A 13868-nucleotide genomic window follows, 5' to 3' on the forward strand; every position below is an offset into this window, starting at 1 on the left:
CTCTCCAAAGGCTGGATAGCTGAATAAGAAGTGCTACTGCTTGGAGTGTGTAGGAGGTTCCTGAATCGAGTCCTGACACTGGTACTCAAGAAGAACATATCAGAGCTTAAGTGGGTTCAAAGGCAGGCAACTGAAGTAAATAATGGAATGGGTGAACTACAATACCCAGAGAGGTTCTAAAAATTGGAGTTATTTAGTTTAGTAAAAAAGATGGCTGATGGACAACCTAATAACTATGTATAATATATCAATACAGAGATCTCTCCCATCATCTATTATACCCAGGACTGTAACAAGGGGGAATTCTACTAACTATGTATAATATATCAGGGGACAATACAGAGATCTCTCCCATCATCTATTGTACCCAGGACTGTAACAAGGGGGCGCTCTAATAACTATGTATAAATACATCAGAGGACTATACAGAGATCTCTCCTATCATCTAGTTATATCAGGATAGGTCATCAATAGCAGATCAGCATGGATCCCTGTCGATCAGCTGATTTCAGGGCTAGTCACTGTCAGTAAAGAGGTGCCGTTATTAGGTGTTGTGGTCTTTAAATAGGATTTTACATAAAGACAAACCCTTTCCCCCTTTTGATGCATTCCGGACAGACTGTAACCCTGTAAGTTCACCACCTAGTCACAGCTTTCATCCAGCCTTTGTTATAAACTCTCCTCCAACCTTCTCACCATCTTCTCCCCCAGCACAGCTGCCCCCTCCCCATTGACATGCAGCCCACCCTATGATAGAACCTGTAGCCAACAGCAAAGTCGGCCCAATTCTCCAGGAACCTGAAGCCCTCGCTCCTGCACCAGCACTGGAGCCACTTGATTACTTTCCTAATCTCCCACTGCCTTTCTGATGTGGCACATGGTAAACGTAGTATTTCAGAAACTATTACTGCTTTTGTGAGGTGGTTTGCCTTCTCCAGTCATCTTTTACCCCTCAGCTAACTGGGGGCTCATTTTACCAGCCTCGGAAGGATGGAAGGCTGAGTCAACCTTGAGCCGGCTACCTGAATCACACAGGGATTGAACCTGCAACCTTCAGGTCATGAGTGAGAGCTTAGGACAGCATTTCTCTTGGATGTGGTGTGACAGGCCACAAGAATATCCATGTATGTGTTAGTGGAACAAATACTTTCACGTTTTTTAAATATATTTTTTTAAATTGTTACCTGATCAAGAAATTCATTCAGGTTACATTCTTTCATTTTTAAATGTAGAATCCTTTCTGTGTGGCTTGAATTAAGAATTTCAAAAGATTCCCTGTAGTTATCTCTCGTAATATTCAGTTCACTAAGATCAAACTCGTTCATTAAGGAGATTATATTCCTGAAATAGTTAAAATGGTTAACTACATCAAATGTAAATGTCATTTTCTGAAACGGGTGCCTGAATCCGCACTTACCTGTCCAAGCATTGCCAGTAGTTAGTTTTTGCTTTGAATCCTAAAATACAAAATATTGGAATGGAAGCATAGAGTGATGACATGCTATTGATGAGCGCTATGGTCACAGCATCCTTTTGACAATCATTCCTAGAGGGAAAACAAGATAATTATTCAAAATATGCTTGATTATAGTTCTCAGATATTAATTAGAACCTAGCAATAAGACCCTCCCACTTGAAGATTCTCTCAGATGGAATAAAGCTTCAGGGTCCTTGATGTGTATGTATATATATCTATAGATATACATGTGTTAATAATAATATATTGTGGTGCTGCAGTATACAGAATGGCCTGCAGAGGGCTGTAGACAGGCATTTGGGCTGCAGAAATTAGAGAAAACACCTGTGGGTGTGGCAGGAAGTAATATAAGTATGAGTTCCTGTTACACTCAGAGGGAAGTTGACTGGCAGCCAGAGAGAGTGAGAGGCTGAAGGAGCAGCCATCAGGCACATGGAGCCTAAGGTCCGTTATGACCAGTCTGGGCCTGTCACAAGGGTCTGACAGAGGAGGACACACTCTAGATGCCCCGGGTGTAGGATAGTGACGGAGACCCAGTGGATTGTGAACTCTGAGTCATTGTATGGTTTAAGTGATTACTGTGATATGGAATAAAAACAGGTGGAAGCCGGAGTTTTCAAGTAATCCAAATCCTTGGAGCCTTTATGCACATGGTGCACGTTCCTGCTGAAAGGCAAAGATGGCAATTTGAAAAGCGAGTACCTCCAGGGTGCCACATATGGTGGAGGATTCACTGGCAGGGAATGGTGCAAAAGTCTGCAGGCTGCATTTCATAGAATCATAGAATAGTAGAGTAGGAAGGGACCCCCAGGGCCATCTGGTACAGCCTCTTGCTCAGTGCAGGATTTACTAAATAATCCCAGACAGATGTCTGTCCAGCATTTGTTTGAAGACTTCCACTGAAGGAGAACTCACCACCTCCCATGGTAACCTGTTTCACTCATTGATCACCCTCACTGTCAGAAAGTTTTTTCTAATATCTAATCAGTGTCTCCTCCCTTTCAGTTTCATCTCATTGCTTCTAGTGTTTCCTTGTTCAAATGAGAATAGGGCTGATCCCTCTGCACTGTGACAGCCCTTCAGATATTTGTTGATGGCTACTAAGTCTCCTCTCAGCCTTCTCTGAACTTGCTCCAGTTTGTTCATTTTTTTTTTAAGTGGGGTGCCAGAATTGGACACAGTATTCCAGATGAGGTCTGACTAAGGAAGAGTAGAGGGGAATAATGACCTCACGTGATCTAGACTCTATGCTTCTCTTAATACATCCCAGAATTGTGTTTGCCTTTTTGGCTGCTGTATCACATTCCTGACTCATGTTCAGTTTATGATCTATTAGTATACCCAAATCTTTTTCACATTTGCTGCTGCTTAGCCCAATTCCTCCTATTCTGTATGTCCTTTTTTCATTTTTTTTGCCCAGATGTAGGACTTTGCATTTCTCCCTGGTAACTACCATTCTGTTAGTTGCCTCCCACTGTTCAAGCTTTTCTAGATCTTTTTGAATACTCTCTCTTCTCTAGTGTTAGCTATCCCTCCATTTAAAGGGCCAGGAGGCCGAAAGTGTGGTTGCTGTGGGGCAACAAAGGTTAGCTGGATACATTTAAAGGGCCAGGGGAGTGAAAGTGCAGTTGACATGGGACAACAAAAGTTCGCAAGTTGCGTTTAATGGTCCAGGAGGCCGAAAGTGCAGTTGCTGTGGGGCAACAAAGGTCAGGCAGATGACGACTGCGAAACCAAGTGAGTGGACTTGTTTTTTGTCTGTATTGGATTGTGCTACAGAGATAGCAGTTGTCAAGGGAGACCACCAAAAAGAGCCTTGCAAGGGATGTTTGCAAGTGGAATTTAGCATGTATGGGTGTCCAGAGTAAAGCACCCAGTAAAACCCCACTGGAGCGTGATGGAGTTCTTAAAGGCAATGGGACTTAAAAGAACTGATAGATGCAATGTTGAAAAAGGTTATGTTACAAATGCAAGGAAAATGTTGCATGATAGGATGTGTTCCTTGCAGGATGACACAGAAGCCTAATGCGAGGGGGATTGTGGTATGTTTTCTGTCTATAAAATGTCGAGAATTTGTAGAAATGTTCCCCAGCCTACACAGGTGAGCAGGGTGTTTCAGGGAATTCAGCTACCACCTATGTGGGAGTTAGCTCAAATATGCCTCTAGTGCTAGAGAGAAGAAATAGTGAAGAAAATGCAAAGAGAAAGAAGTTTGTTTCTAGTAAGACAGCAGATGTAGTCAGTGCAGACCCTGTGGTCCAGGGTGAAAAAGAAAATGAAAAGTTGCAAACAGCTCCTCCAAGCATGGAGGAGCTGCTGAAAGAGTTGGTTCAAATGACCACCTAGGAGCAGGAGACAAAGCTACTCCTAATGAAGCAGATGGCTACACTGACAGAGTCAGTCGGGGTTGAAGAGAATGAGCTCCTCAGAAATGGAGCTAAAAATTATTTCTGGAAGCGTGAGCTGCACAGCGTGAGCAGGACTGTAAGAAAATGCATAGGAGAGCCCAAAAGCTGGAGATGACGAGTTGCAAGTTAGAAAGAGAGACGATATATGCGTGTAATTAAGTTGCAGAGTTGAAAATGCACTTAGCAAAGCAAAATGGTGAATTGGAGTCTCAGATAAGTGAGCTCAAAGAAAACCTGAAAATGAAGTAAAGTTTGGGATGAGGAAGATGAAGTATATTACACCCAGACCCAGGCGCTTAAACAGAATCATGCTCTAGTTATGGGAAAACTGTCCAAACGGTTAGAGCAGGGGTGTCAAACTCATTTTTACCGAGGGCCACATCGGGCTTATGGTGACCTTCAAAGGGCCGATTGTAAGACAGTACAGTAGGGGCCTGTTCACACAAGCGTATTTACGTACATAATATGCAGTGAATAGAAGCCATTGGTTTCAATGAGTCATTCACATGATGTATATTTTCACACAGCATGACCTATTTTGTTGCGTACGACACACCCCGATAGGCCATTGAAGTGAATGGGCCGCGCAAATACGTGGTGAATGCGCAGGAAACCTCTGTATTCACTGCATATTTGCGCACCATTTCAGTGGGCCCATCTGCGTTTTTTGCGTGCCCAAATATGGAGGCATAAGCGATTTTCGATTTCGCAAATACACAGCGTATTTGTGCGACCGAAATACGATTATACCCGTGTGAACGAGCCCTAATAGTGACCCCTATAGTGGTCGCAGTAGTAATAGTGACTCTCATACTGGCCCCAGTAACAATATTGACCCCCACAGTGGCCCCATTAGTAATAGCAAGCCCCACAGTGGCCCCATTAGTAATAGCGAGCCCCACAGTGGCCCCATTAGTAATAGCGAGCCCCACAGTGGCCCCAGTAGTAATAGTAACCCCCACAGTAATATATACCCCCTCACTAGTAATAACCCCTCAGCAACATCATCCCCAGCAGTAATATTAACCCCCCCCCGCAGCAGTAATATTAACCCCCCCAGCAGCAGTAATATTAACCCCCCCAGCAGCAGTAATATTAATTATCCCCCCCCAAGCAGCAGTAATATTAATTAACCCCCCCCAGCAACAGTAATATTAATTAACCCCCCCAGCAGCAGTAATATTAATTAACCCCCCCCAGCAGCAGTAATATTAATTAACCCCCCCAGCAGCAGTAATATTAATTAACCCCCCCTCAGCAGCAGTAATATTAACCCTATCCCCCCCAGCAGCAGTAGTAATATTAACCCCTTCCAGCACCAAGATTAACACCCCCCCCTCCAGCAGTAATATTAACCCTCCCCCAACCCTTATACTTACCCGCTCCCTGCAGTCAGCGCCGCTCTCCTTCTGCTCACGCTGATCCTGGCTACATTCTGACAACAGTGTGTGCGCTCAGCATGCTTCCTCCCCGAGTCCTCTCCTGCGGAACTGAAGAGCAGGGGACTCGGGGAGGAGGATCCTGGCTGCACACTGATGTCAGTGTGTTCCGGGAACAGCGGTAATAGCGCAATTACCAGCGGGGAGCTACGGCACCCCAGCTGGTAATCGCTTCAGTGGTGAGCGGCTTCGGGACGCCGCAGGCCATATGCCCGCGGGCCTTTTGTTTGACACATGTGGGTTAGAGCAAAATGAAAAGGTGAAAGAAACCTTGTAAAAGGCCAAAGAGGCTTTGGAAAGTGAGTGTACTGGGCTAATTACCTTATATGAGCAGTTTATACCCTTTAGAAATAAAATAACTACAAGTAGAAGGAAACCAATGTGGCTCGAGAAGACTGTAATGGGGGCAATAAATGAAAAAAGAAAGCATTTCAGCTACTAAAACAAGAAGACAGTGAAGAAGTGCTAAAATTATACAGGGAAAAAACTGATCATGTAAAGAGATCAAAATTGCTAAAGAGGAGGCAGAAAGACTGATCACCAAATAGAGCAAAATTAACCTTAAATTATTCTTCAATTATAGGAACAGTAAAAGGATTTGTACTGAGAATACTGGCCTGCTAACAAATAATGCAGGAGAAATCGTAAAAGACGATGGGAGGAAGGCAAATCTATTAAATAGTTTTTTTTCTCAAGTGTATTCACAAATGAAAAAGAAATGCCACACGAGATGCAGGGGAATAAAATGACCCCCCCAACTAAATATTGCATGCCTAACACAGGAGGATGTTCAGTGCCGATTAAAGAGGATTAAAATCGATAAATGTCCGAGCCCAGATGAAATACACCCAAGGGTTCTAAGGGAACTAAGTGACGTGATAGCTAGAGCATTTTTTTTTATATTTATGGACATCATTGAGACCGGGGTTGTACCATTGGATTGGTGCATTGCCAATGTGGTTAAATATACAAAAAGGGGTCTAAAAGAGAGCCTGGTAACTACGGGCTGGTAAGTTTCACCTCAATAATTGGGAAAATATTCCAGGAGTTTCTGAGACGCCATCCTAGAATACCTCAAGGAAAACAATGGCGTAACTCCTTATCAGCATGGGTTTATGAGGGGTCGATCATGGCAGACCAATTTGGTCAATGTCTTATGTTAGTGTCACCAATCCTGGTGGTGTCCGCGTGACTGTTTCCCTAACCTGCTCTGTGTGTTGTGACTGGTAGAGCGGTTGGGGGCGGAGTTGGAAGAAAAAGGAGAGAGAAGGAGAGATGTAGTCGGAGAAATAGGGATGTGTGAGCAGGAGGCTGAGGCTGTGATGCTTCTGTCTGGGTTAGGCCCGGACTTGTCTCATTTAGCTTTGAGATGGATCCCCTCTGGGGACTTAAAGTGAGCATCAGTTCTTGCAGTAGGAGTCAGCGGAGAATGCTGTACACTCCGCTGCTTAACTACGGAGTAGAGAGACAGTACCGACCTTGCTACTGTAAGTCGGAGGACAAGCCTGGCATGAGTGTTTTGACCCCTGAATGTTGCGAGGTCAGTGAGAAAAGAGCGTGAAAAGTAAGCAAAGACCTCTCGTGTTTGTCTCTCTGTGTCCAGAGCGCTCTTCCCAGAACCTTCCATCAGATAATTGAGACTGATGACTCGGGAAAAGAGTGAATGTCCAATGCAAGTGTGTCGGAAGGTGGTGAAAGAAAATACCAGGAGTATTGTACTTGAGATTGTTTCAGTAATGTACTTGGAAAATCAAAATTGGAAAATATCCAGTAAAAACATGTGCCTCCAGTTTTAAAGCTTTGACTGTGGACTCCTTATTTGATTTTGTTAACTTGTTACTGGAAAAGGGGCACTGGCGTCACGTGAACAGTTAAGCTATCATTACTCTACTGGCGTAGAAAATAGTAAAGTTATGGCAGCAATGGAAGATGCAAAAGAGTAAAAAATACAAAAAGACTTTATTCCTCCATAAAAAGTCACCAATAGTAGTCACTAGCATTTACCGTCGCATGCTGCCGGGACAGACCGATTTTCTGATTTGACCCTGGCCGCCGCATCAGCTCCGCCAGTATACTATATTATGCAGCAGCAGACACAGATGTAATATTGCAATGGACTGCAATGTGTTTGTACGATGAGGTCCTGTACAGACCACCCACCACACCAGCAGAAGGAAAGCATGTCTGTGCCGGAGTCTAACGTGATACTCGCTGTTAAGGCCACAGATGCATCAGCTTGTCACAACCGTATTAGTATTTGTCATATAGTACGTGTTCGGGGGTCCTGTATACAACTTCACAAATGCTTGTGTCTATAGTTATTTGTATTGGTAAAAAGAAAACAGAACCTTTGTGTCTTAATATCTTTACTTGGCTTTTCATAATCCCCGGTTCATTTTTAATACATAGTTTTAATCAAAATGGTAAATGATTAAAAGAACAAGATTTAGGTATTAAATATCATAAACTATGAGAATAAAAGGTGCTTACTGTTCAGGGTTGTAACTTGAAAATGCAATTAATCCTCCAAAACCCAAGGAAAGAGAAAAAAATATTTGGGTTGCAGCATCCAGCCACACTCGGGGATTCATCAATATTGCCAACTGCAAAAAATAAACGTCATTATGTTCCTTATAACAGCCACTCACCATGAACACAGCCGTTCAGTCACCTGTGCTTCCTGACGTCTGGGGCCTTCACTTCCATCCTTGGAACTGGCACACCTTACTGGCACTGATGACATAGAAATCCAGTAAAGTGCCCTAAGGTTGGAACTAACATCAGTGGGCAGAGTGGGCTCCACCACATAGGATGTTCTACCCTGATATTAAAGAGATGGCAGGATGTGTCCGCTAGAAGGAACAGATGGAGATAGAAGAGCATTTAACCGACCAAGGCTTACTAGTCGGGGACAACTCTGATATTTGGCACTTGCCGACTACCTAGAAGCAATTGTGCTTATGTAATCCATTCTTATAGTGCAATTACCAGCCGGGCCGCCATCAGGGCAGTACAGGTGGTATTGCTGTTGGGGGTGCTGGCAATTAACGAGCCCAAACTCCCTTCTGGGCTGCCATACACCAAGCATGTCATGAGAACTCTAATGTTTCACTTATACCATGAATTGGTCCTTTTTAATAATTGATAATGGGCATACTATGGGCAACAAGGACCTAAAAGTATAGTATAGAATCGAGAAATTACATATAGATTATAATATTCCCCTTCATTTCTAAATGAGTGAGTGGGTCAATGTTCGGGTCACTGCTTGAGAGGAACAGCCTTTCTCAAGTGCTCAACAAATGTACACTATAGGAAATGAGAGCGAGTTTGATGGACATAATGGGGAGTTCAGGAGTCCTGACTATTTGTGGGTATAGGATCCAGATATTTCTGATGACCACCCTGATAAACAGTGAAATCTTTGTATGGGCCCCTCATTTCTTGACCTCGATCCTTGTGGGATCTGTTTCTAGCATCTGAAAGCCATGATTGCCCAAAAAGGTAGACCAACCTATTATTGAGAAGGTGTCCCTGATGCAGTGATTGTTCCATGTATTATGTATACATAGTGATAAGGGCTTGTACCAAAATCTAAAGTTATCCCCTATCCACATTATGATTGGTGGTGGTCCTGAGGGTCTCCGCCTGAATGATGCTGCAGTTGTGCATGCATATCACTAGTCCACTCATTGCTGAGCAGTCATCTTTGGACGTTTCCAGAACTGTCATTGAAATGAATGGAGGGTGACGCACGTGTCCAACTGCCATTTTATCTATTCAGAAACAGTAGGAAGCCCCATTCTTGGGATTGGTGGGGTCCCAGTGGACAGAGTCCCACCAATCAGAAAGTTATGTCATATCCTGTGGGTAGGGGATAACTTTAGATTTTGGTGCAACCCTTTCGATGATATTTGGAAGAGTATGCTTTCCGCTTTTACTGTAAGGACGCCTTCACAGGCTTTCCTGCAACAAATACGCAGTGGCCAGTGGATTAACCCTTGTATTTCAATTATGAATTCCACCGCAGAAATCAGCAACATAGACGGGCGTGCCACGGATTTAGGATCTGCAGCGTTTTTGGAAAATGCTGTAGATTTGTTGTAGTTTGGCGCACCGTGTGAAGCAGATTGCTGAACTCACCGCCACGTGGCTTGTACTGTAAACGCTGTGGAATGTCCACCGTGATTCCTGCAATGGAAATTCCGCGGCATTCCTTGTGTGAAGACGGCCTAATACAGGTAGATTTTAGGCTAGATGTTAATTAGTACTTTCTCATAAAAATTAGTAACTTACGTCGGGAGTAAACAGGTATTGTAATCCATCAATGGCTCCTGGCAATGTGAATCCACGAATTAGGAATATCGTTAAAACTACATATGGAAAAGTAGAAGTAACATAAACCACCTGTAAGATGAAAGCAAATGAAGCGGTATGAATAGTGCGAGATGATAAACACGTGTGTTCGTTTGTAGATGGGAAAGTAACTATTCTAGAAACATTAATAGGAAACACTGAATTACTAAGTCTGACATGATTGTACAAAGGCTACGAATGTCAGGCCATGTTATGAGACTTGGGCTGCACTCAGACAAGCCTGAAGACACCGTGTCTGAAACCGCAGCATTTTACCACAATTTTGTGCAGCGTTTTCGAAAGCCCGTTACAGCATTTGACAGCATTTTTTTAACACACCCCATCATTGTGATGGGTGATGAGGTGCGTTAAAAAGCGTTAAACACATGAAAATAGAGATCTGAAGGAATGCTGCCACGCAATAGGTGACGCTGCAGAGGTATTGTTCCATCTTATTTGCATATATTACCCACAGGAGCATGCATGGCCTTATAAGTCTCCTCACTCATCTCCTAGGTGTCTCCACATCCCTTATGGGTGCTCTCCTTAAGGAGAGACAACACCTCTTCCGATCCAATAGAGCAGACAGCATCGAATTCGAGCACTGGTCTGCGAAGCCCCATTGAAATCAATGGGAGTGTTGTGCCTTGGTTAGCGGGCTGTGTGAGAGCTGCCTTAGACCTGTCTATGCAGTACTGTAATAAAGTATTTGCTCCTTCCCAGTTTCTTCTACTTTGCATATGTGTCACACTTGAATGTTTCAGATTATCGACTATTTTTCGCATTGGACAAAGACAACCCAAGTAAACACAAAATTACACTTTTAGGGTTTTATTGATTGAAGGAGTGCTGTTCAGCACACCGGCCCCTATGTGAACAGGTGATTGCCCCCATAGCTGGCAAGTGGATTCGTTCAATTCAATTGACAATTGGATTCAATTTCACGAGCCACAAGCAGGAATGATTACTGCAGACCCGCTGACTCTAAACATCACATAACTAGAACCGGCCTGACAATGTGGCGCAGAATGCCATTAACGCTCCTGTAATAGCCTGGCTGCCAGTGCTCGTGTGATAGCGGAGTAAAGAGATTCAAATACAGGGGCACAACAAAGTGCAGAGGGTTATCGTTATTAACTGGTTGGACCCCAGCAAAGCACAGTGAGGGCCATTATCCACAAGCTAAGAAAACCTGGAACAGCCGAGAACCTCTAGGGTGGCCGGCCTACCAAAATATCACCAGGACCACATTAACGACTCATTAAGGAGGTCTTATAAGAATAAATGTGTAAGGACTGGCGGTTCGCGGGTCCATCGTGCCCGCACCGCCGGTCCTGTCACACGTGCGGCTGCTGTGTGGCGCAGGGGGGCCCCGGTGAGAAGGAAATATATATATCCTTGTAGGTAGAAAAGAAAACACTGGAATATATACATTTATATAGATATAGTTATGTGCCTTTCTTTTTATATGTATAACTAACTTTATTCTCATATGTACTAACTCTATGAAAAACTTAATACTTCGCCTTATACCAGATATTCCAAAGGCCTTGCCAGGCGAAGACAAAATGTACAGCAAAGAAGAATCGGACAAGGCCGCGTGTACTTGGCCGTTTTCCCAGAAGCGCCATATCTAGATGAAGACCGTTCAACTATGCATCTGAACTTTCACTGTCTCAGGCCGGAAATCCGGACTTCCCATATATGGTTATGCTGTGAATTTTAGCCAATGAGCCCATCACCCATTTCTAGTGATGAGACCAAAGGGTATAAGATCTCATGTAATCTGTAATAAAGGGCAGCGCAGTCATGTCCCCGTGTGAGAAACTATACCAGACCTCCGTGTGGTGTTTTCTTCTTTCCGCCGGCAGCGGGCCAAGTGGGGTGGGCCTGATTGGTGCTGTACTTAGAATTTTACCCTGACAATTTGGCGCAACCAACTGGGGCGACAAAACCGGAGCCGTACAACGCATTCCACGCCACGGGGAAGCCATCCTGCTGCAAACCGAGCCTGATCAACTCACAGAACTCCAGGTAAGACCAGCATATATTTATGTTGTGTTTTACACTGCGGGTCTTGCAGCAGGAGGGACTATCTGTGTTTTGTGACCGGACGGGTTGGGTTAAGAGTTCTAGACGGTAACTCGTGTGGGCTTCGGGTTTGCCGTCATGAACCACTGACCGTGATATGCGCACCAATCGCTCACCCAGGAACTAGTCTGTAGTCTATTTGTTGTTGAAGTCCGTAGTGTTTTAACGATAGTGGAGATTGTTTGTTGTATCTGCAGAATTTTTTTTTTCTCTTACTTTTCATTTGGTCTCACAGAAGAAGGAACCCTCGGTTGTTTTAGTTGTTAATGGTTTAGCTAAGGAGAGGGATGCACTCTGTGAGACAGGTCCCATAGAAGAAGGAACCCTCGGTTGTTTTAGTTGTTAATGGTTTAGCAGAGAGGGATACACTCTGTGAGATAGGTTCCACAGAAGAAGAGACCCTCGGTTTTAGTTTAGTTAAGTTGTTGATGGTTTAGCTGAGGAGAGGGATGCACTCTTTGGGACTGGTTCCATAGAAGAAGATGCCTTCGGTTGTTTTGCCATATATAAGGGGCTGACAATTCGGGTCAGAAGGATGCACTCTATGGAGCGTGTTATTATTTTTGTTGTTGATGTTCTAATATGCGTAAGACCTTATTAAAGAAGACAGAGCCCCTCAAGGGCTGCCACCGTGCGGATCAATTGATGGAGGAGAGACAGTAGGAGAGACAAGGGTCACAATCTGTAAAATGTAAGAAAACTTATGAAAATGTGTAACAAGGACCCGCACGGTAGATTACAGTATGGTGACTAGGAGGTCTTTAGGACCAAGAAGCGTGCCTTAAAAGATCAAGGTTTGCTAGAAAGTGCTGGAGTGAGAAGCAGAGAGATAGTCAGAGAAAGTTAAGTATGTACACATTATTTGTTTAAAGGTGTATAATTGTTTAAAGGTGTATAATACTAGATAGATATAGATAGATATATATGTGTGTATATATGTATATACTGTATGTGCAAATAGTTAACTGAGCTTGCTTTTAGATGAGAAAGATTGTTTACATGAAGCTGTAGAGCTTGTGTTTTGTTTTCAAGGTCAAGCGATAACAAAGCAGAGAGAATGCAATAATAACCCTGAAAAATATCTGCTTGCTTAAATGGAATGGAGGCTTGAAATGAATTTAATTAATTATACTGTCTTAGTAGGCAGGAAATATAGCAATTTCTAAGATATATTCTTACTGGGTTCTGGGGTCACAAATGGACATGTCTTGGTCTCTTTCATACAGGTGTAAGTTTTACCCCACTCACATCCTGTGGGGGCTTTTAAGAATGCAGGGGTTGAAAATGCAAAACATGTTAAATTTGTCAGAAGGTCCCAGCATATGTGTTAATTACGAGTTCAAATGCAGGCAATAGTTTAAACTAAAACAACTCTGTTCAGTCTGTGTGTCATATTCGTAGAGAGATAACAGATAGTTTGCAAAGGTGGGGGCTTTCAGACTTCACTTTTTGTTCAGGGTCAAATACAGAGAAAGAAAGACAAGGGGGGCTGAAAGATACCCACGCATTCTAAAATACTTCAGCGTTTAATACAGCATATAATAGCTTCAGTAAATAAGAAATATAGAATGTCTCAGTCACTCAGCAAATTTTTTTCACATAATTTGTCAAAGATAGCGCTCATTCACAATCTCATCTCAATAGAATCATGTACTTTGTAACATTGTAGCACTCACCTCAATGTTTTTCAACTGATGTATGTTTGTTTGTCAAACTTTTTTTGTCTGTGCATCTGTATGTACTGGTACACCTTCAATGGGGGGTGACGGAGCGGACTTGAGCGCATGGATGGATGAGAGTTATTGACTGGGGATAAAAGTCCCCCCCCCCCATGCATGGGACTTTACTTGGTTGTGATGTGGATGCTTAGACTGTACAGCTGAAATGAAGTTGGGAAAAAAGACGCACGCAGCCAGTATCAAAGGGGTGGAGCTAGATGATGTAAAAGTACGTAATGTTTCATCCCTCTTGTCCACAAGGGAGGGGGTGAGGATCTTGAGCAGCTAGTAAAAGTTTTTTGGGTTTTTTTTTTCTCTCTCAAACTTGATAAGACATTGCAGGCAGGAACAGATTAATAATGAATTTGCTTAAAGGAAT

General features: G+C 43.3%; 1 protein-coding gene across 1 annotated transcript in view; it reads right to left on the minus strand.

Moving 5' to 3' along the window:
• The window catches only part of LOC136586550 (sodium-dependent neutral amino acid transporter B(0)AT3-like), a 77855-nt gene that overhangs the window by 20868 nt on the left and 43119 nt on the right, over positions 1-13868 (minus strand). Inside the window, exons 5-8 of the mRNA XM_066584686.1 lie at positions 9621-9731; positions 7815-7927; positions 1418-1546; positions 1185-1341 (exon numbers count right to left, since the gene is read on the minus strand). Coding sequence (XP_066440783.1) covers positions 1185-1341; positions 1418-1546; positions 7815-7927; positions 9621-9731 — 510 coding nt within the window. The remainder of the gene's footprint in view (positions 1-1184; positions 1342-1417; positions 1547-7814; positions 7928-9620; positions 9732-13868) is intronic.

Source organism: Eleutherodactylus coqui, chromosome 12 (genome assembly GCF_035609145.1).
Source record: "Eleutherodactylus coqui strain aEleCoq1 chromosome 12, aEleCoq1.hap1, whole genome shotgun sequence".
Lineage (NCBI taxonomy): Eukaryota > Metazoa > Chordata > Amphibia > Anura > Eleutherodactylidae > Eleutherodactylus > Eleutherodactylus coqui.